Source organism: Nelumbo lutea, chromosome 8 (assembly GCF_056320005.1).
Source record: "Nelumbo lutea isolate HS-2025 chromosome 8, American lotus-T2T, whole genome shotgun sequence".
Taxonomy (NCBI): Eukaryota; Viridiplantae; Streptophyta; class Magnoliopsida; order Proteales; family Nelumbonaceae; genus Nelumbo; species Nelumbo lutea.
The window spans coordinates 20,530,155-20,536,507 of record NC_142691.1 but is presented as its reverse complement, the minus strand read 5'-3'; the positions used below and the strand labels follow the sequence as shown (position 1 = coordinate 20,536,507).

The window sequence follows — 6,353 nt, the reverse complement described above, 5'->3', positions numbered from 1 at the left end:
CTTAATTTGAGGAGGAAATTCAGATAAATTCGTTGTGTTTGAACTAGACTCTCTCTCTGTCTCTCTCTCTGTTTAGGGTATATTTTTTTCCTTTTAATTCCTCCCTTAGACATAACAGTTAAAACAATATTTGATAGGAGATGGAGTTGTTAATTAATTAGTACTTTTTGAAAACAAATTAAGGAAAGGTTTTAGTATAAAGCATAAGCCTCAAGGGAGGTTTAATTAGTTTTTTCAAAAGTACTTCCTTTATTGATATTTCATTAAACCAGCAAATTAAAATGACAGCAATAACAACTAACTGAAAAGTGAAGGAACACAAACAGACTAAAGACCAAATACTAAAGCACACAGGGCAGGAGACACAGTAGCAAACTAGAGATCTAAAACACTACAACTTAAGGTGGACTGTTAAATCTGGTAGCCCTGTCTTTATTTAAAATATAAAGATCAATGATCGATCCATAGCAATCACAGCATCAATCCACGTATTGAGCAATCGCATGCAGTTTAATCATTTCCACATTACTGAGGCTGCAAAAGCAAATTAAAGCAACATTAAACAATTAATAATATAATCACTACTGCTGCATGTAAGTAATTACTAGGATTTGAGCAAGTAGTCATCTAATTTAATTTGTCTCTACTTTAATTTCTGATGCATATTAAAGTAAAGAAATGAAGAATTTGGACCGGTGGGACTTATAATACGTACCAACTCCCGAAAGGATCCACTCGTCGTCATCAGTGACGTTCCAGGCGAAAAATCCACGTAGTCCCTCCCTACTAGCATATTTAACCTTGGTTTTAATTGCCTTTACATCATCATAGCAAATCCAAGTTGATCCAGAATGACAGTAATTAGTCCCCATGTCTGCTTTGTATAATATTGCTGCTTCGTTTTTCTGAATGAAGGCATCGATTTCTTTGTAAGACATTTTACCGTCAGCGGTAAAGGGGCCAATTGCTGGTGCACCCAGACCATTTTTTGCAGGGTCAGCGAGCTTAAATGCGAAGCCATAGAAATTCAAACCCATAACTATCTTATCACGAGCCAACCCGGCCCTAATCCAGGATTGGATGCAGGAACTCGTGCAGAGTCGGCCATGCCGCTCGTATAGAGGGGCATGAGAACTAGTAACCTGAAACGAATACGGCATGTAATAGTCATAAGCCTTAACGTTGACCCAGTCCAGATTCTCCTTCATTGAATCAACTGGATAAGTTATTCTTGCACGGCCTGCAAGACGTTCTGGGGAGTGATAAACAGATGCCGTTAAGAGCAATTCCGCCGGTTGGCTAACGGAAGTTGCCTTGGCTTTCACGTTAGCTCTCCACTCCTTCAAAAGTAGACCCAGGTTAGTCATATCATCAGTTTCGGTATCGAGGAAATTCCAGTCAAGGTTGAGCCCATCGAATGAATGTTTTAGAGCAATTTCTATGGAAGAATCAATGAATTTCTTCCGAGAAGTGGCATCACTTGCCATGGAAGAAAAATAGTCAGCTGGGGTGTTTTCTCCACCAATGGAGAGAAGGGTTTTAATACTCGGGTTGCTTCGTTGCAGTGTGGTCTTGAAGGTGGACAAAGAGATTTGGTCTTGGGGAGGGATTGTAACCTGGTTCTGAGGGTCTAAGTCTACGAATGCATAGAAGAAATGTGTAAAGAAAGATGCGTCAATGTCAGACACTGGGATTCCACTGTCTGGGAGCCAGTAGCCGGCCTTAACCACTGCCATGGAATGAAGCTGAAGGAGGAGAACGAACACAAAAGAGGTCCCCTTTTTTTTTTGGAAGCCTGGAAAGGATAGTTTATCTGGATAGAATGCCTTTCAGAATGAGCATATTTATAGACAAAAAAGTCAATTCCATTCCTTAGGCCTGTTAATTAATGTTCCTTACTTCCTTAATTACCAAATGGAAAAGATATAAGACCGTAGGGGCATTCATTAATAATTGTTATGTTGTATTTTAATTCAAACTTCCATTAAGTCACATGCAAGTGTAGGATTAATTGGCAAAATAACGTTATTGAGAGGTTGTTGGCATTCATTAACCATTGTTATGTTGTATTTTACGTTTTGTGGTTGTTGGCAAAATTTAATTAATGCATGTTATTGAGAGGTTTCCATAATCGAATGGATTAATTAGGTATTAATTTATAAGATGTAAGATGTGTTATAAAAATCCTGATAACTACCTCAGATTTGTCCCCATTAGGGAGATTTTTCCTTTTCTTTTTTTTCTTTATTTTAAAAATTGAATAATTTATTTTCAGTAACTACCTCAGATTTATCCTCATTTGGATTATTAATTTTAAAAGTTTAATAACCTATTTTCAATAATAACGTCAGGCTAACATTTGGATTATTAATTTTAATGTTTGGACCGGTCCAATTAGGCATCTTACAGAATCGATGCCGTATTATTACAAAAGCAGGATAAATTACAGATGAATATCCTATACTTTAGGTCCATTTCCATCAACTCACATTACAGATTATTGTCAAGTTACTGAAATTCCCATATATTTTTTTAAATTGTTTAAATCATAAATTTTAAAAAGACCAAAATAACCATGATTAAAAGTTGGGTTCTATTCGATTTGGGCAATCGTGGGGAGAAGAAACTATTGCTGCCGCGGTTAGAAGAAATTGTTGCCGCTGCCTGAGAAGAAACTGTTGTCGCCGTGGGGAGAAGAAACCATTGCCCCCACCTGAGAAGAAACCATCCCCCTTCTCACTAGCCCTTTTACCCATTTCGACATTCCCATGAATACTACAAGCCCCAAGTAAGCTCTGCAATGCAGATAACCATGGCTTTGTTGACACCTGACACACAAACTCCTCTACCTCATCAAGCCGCCCTGTCTTGCCCAACATATCCACAACACATGAATAATGTTTAAGGGATATATTGATGAGGCCGGATTTGGACCTCCAATGATATTGTGACACATGGCACCCCGGAACAAGTAGGTGACACCCGAAACCACTTAGGCAACATCTTGCGTTAGCCAAGTTGATGGTGTCCCACTTGGCGGCCTGGCCCAGGCGCGAACTGGCGGCCTGGCACAGGCGCTGACCTAGCGACCTGCGAGACGTGCTCGCCGACAAATTCAGCATGCATTTGTCTCCCAAGTTCCAATATTTTTTCATGGCCACAAGTTGAAATGGGTAGGTTTGGGAGGGTTTCATAAATTCTAGATCTTACCCACATCCCTAAACCTTCCAACCTGTATCTGTCCCAAAACTTGTAGCGGGTTGGATTTTTAAGAATCCAAACCCTCTATTTGGGAGGGTTTCATAAATTCTAGATCTTACCCACATCCCTAAACCTTCCAACCTGTATCTGCCCCAAAACTTGTAGCGGGTTGGATTTTTAAGAATCCAAACCCTCTATACAGATATATAAATGCAAAATCCTCCCTGAACCTAACATCCCCGCATTCAAGAGTGGGGCAGGTTGGATTTAGAACCCACATCTAATTTCCAATTATTCCTTGTTATATATAAGCAATAAATAAGTCAAATAACATAAATAAACAGTAAAATTTCCAATTATTTGATTAAGACATGAAAAAAATACCTAAATTATCAATTATCCTTACATAAAATTCAAATTATTATTAAAACCAATATCTAATACATAAAGTTCATATTGCTTTCCAACAATATGTGGGTGGAAAGCATTGGATTTAGCCTAATACCATACCTTATATACTGATACCTGTACAGGTTGTAGAATCCCAAAACTCGCCTCCTCCCCAAAATCTATATCTGTCTTTCAAGCAAAAGAAAAAAAAAAAAACACCCTATCAAGGCAGGTATATGGAAATCCATTTTTAGGGTAAACATTACCATCCTAGCTCTTCTACTATTTCCTCTTTTTTTTTTTAAGTAAATCTCGTAAACAATATACTAGCTACAACTAGGGGTGATTATTTCAGTCCAGTCCAGCCCAGCCCAGAAAATTTGGTTTTGGGCCTAGGTTTTTTGTTAAGGCCCAGCCCGCATCAGGCCCACAAAATTTAGGGTTGGGTTTGGGCTTAATTATTTAGGCCCGGCCTGAATATTTATAAATAATATATATATATATATATATATATATATATCGTTATGTATATATGTTATTTAAACATATTTGATAATTGATGTTTTATATATTAAATAGAGATTTGTAGGAAATTAAAGATTTTAATCCTACAGCCTTAGATCTTACCAAATTCTAATCTAGTATTTAATGGAATATAGAAATTACTAAACCTTAATCTTCTCGGTTGTCTCTCTCTCTCTCTCACCAATTTTACAAAACCATCGCCAATTCGGGCGGAAGTGATGAACCTTATCGGTTGGCAGCGTTATCTTCCAACTAACGCGGAAACGGGTCCTATCATGACGAAGATCCCGGAACTGATCCGCGAAACCCGCGAGGACTCGACTATATAAAGGCTCCACCCCTGGAGGTTCAAGGTACGCGTGATTATTCTGCTCTCAAGCTTTCTACACTCTAAAGCTTTCTAAGCTCGCAACAGTCTACTGACTTTAGCATCGGAGCAACCTCGCCGGGCTAGCAACCCCGGGTTCTCTGATCCTTTTGCAAATCAACTTTGTTCGTCGTCCACCTGGAAGCCAGATTACTTCCAATAGGGAGCAGGTAGATCGCGCTACATCATTTGGCGCCGTCCGTGGGAATCGCTGCAAAAAAGCCTTTTTCCACCATTAATCACAGAATCAAATCCATGGAATCATCCAGCAACACTGGACAAAACAAACAAAGTGAACGTCTCCGTGGGGCAGCCTCAGTTCCCGCCTGTCTGCATCGGTCAGTTCGCCATACCGCTTACTGCGGCTGGGGTCCCAACGCTGACCATGCCTCAAGCGACTACACAGGTGAATGCGCCACTCCCCCCAGTAGTAGGCGCGACCTTCGCTGAAACGTCTGTGGTTCCCCCTGGAGTCGGGCAAGCCCAGCTTGACGACCTGGTACACTATGTTTGGGCCATTCAGGTCCAAATGCAATAGGTCCAGCAGTATCAACACTATCAACAACAAGTCCTCCATCATTTCTACCAGCAATAGTAACAGCAGCAATTCCCTCCTCTGCAACAAAATCAGCAACCAGTTCCACCCCGGCACCTAGAGGTACAGAATCAATCTAGTCGGCAGAACACTCGCTCTCCTCGTTGAGGTGAGACCTCCCAAGTTCCACTTCTTCTTAGGAGTCAGGTTTCGTCCCGCGGCAGGAGGGACAGACAAGTCACCCCGCCCGCTTCACAGGGCAACATGGCAAACAGGTCAGAAGATACTCAGCCCGCCAAAGCCATTTTACCCCGGCCCTCGCATCATGAAGGTTCGCTTGTAGGGAACCGGTTCCGGGTTCTAGCTGCAGACTCAAGGCTAGGCCATTCCATCCAAGGAAGTCAGCCACAGCAACCAGAGCCACTCCGCGCCAGAACGGTACCCGAACACATAGAGGTCAGTAGCACCAATGCAGAGCCGATCAATAAGCAGCAACGAAGGCGTCGCAAGGCTCGCCGAACTACAATTCTTAGCCAGCTCGCCGGGCCCAGCCAACCAGAGAAGGTAAAAGGTAAAGAGGAGGCGAGCTCAGTAGCCACAAAGACCGCTCCTCTCCTCTCCGGGTCATCCCCTCTGTCCTCCGAGCTCCTAGCGACCCCGATGCCGAAGGACTTCAAAATGCCTCCGTTGGACAAATACGATGGGTCTTTTGATCCAAACGATCATGTGGACTCCTTCCAGTCCCAAAAGCACCTAGCTGGGGCTGACGAGTCCTCCATGTGCGTGGCCTTCTCCACAACATTCAAAGGAGTAGCAAACACATGGTACAGGAACCTCGCACGAGGGACAATCAAATGCTGGACGCATTTCGTAGAGATGCTCCTTTTATCTATTGCTTTTATCGATTGGGGCGACCTTTTTGTCAATAAATAATTTATAATCTATTTTTATTTTATATTTAATTTGTTTTTTATTCACTTTTATCTTTTATCTATAAAAAACATAAAAAATTATAAATTGAGGCGAAAAAGTTTTTTTTTTTTTTTTTGTGAAAATAGTGGGGCAAGGCACCTTTGTCTTTGTCTCCTTCGGGGTGAATAGATTTCTAAAATTTACCCAAAATCAAAAATAGAATCATCCCAATTGGATATCGAATCACAATGTTATGGCCTCTAAAAATTTACATATATATTTAACATACAACCTATGACCTGGGCACCGGATTTAATAAGTCAACGGATCAACCAAAGGATTAGAGGTTTTTTTACCAAGCAACAGTTTTTTATTAAATTCCAGGTTTTAGGAGAATTGTACTTGGAATAATGGCCAGTGATT

At 40.9% G+C, this 6,353-nt stretch overlaps 1 protein-coding gene across 1 annotated transcript; it reads right to left on the bottom strand.

The window, feature by feature from the left end:
- Positions 1-378: 378 nt before the first annotated feature.
- On the bottom strand, positions 379-1,773 carry LOC148843229 (class V chitinase-like). Its single transcript, XM_088956980.1, has 2 exons — positions 716-1,773; positions 379-534 (listed from the first exon to the last, which is right to left on the bottom strand). The coding sequence occupies exons 1-2, from the start codon at positions 1,734-1,736 to the stop codon at positions 515-517; spliced, it is 1,041 nt and encodes a 346-aa protein (XP_088813106.1). The 5' UTR covers positions 1,737-1,773; the 3' UTR covers positions 379-514.
- Positions 1,774-6,353: the final 4,580 nt, after the last annotated feature.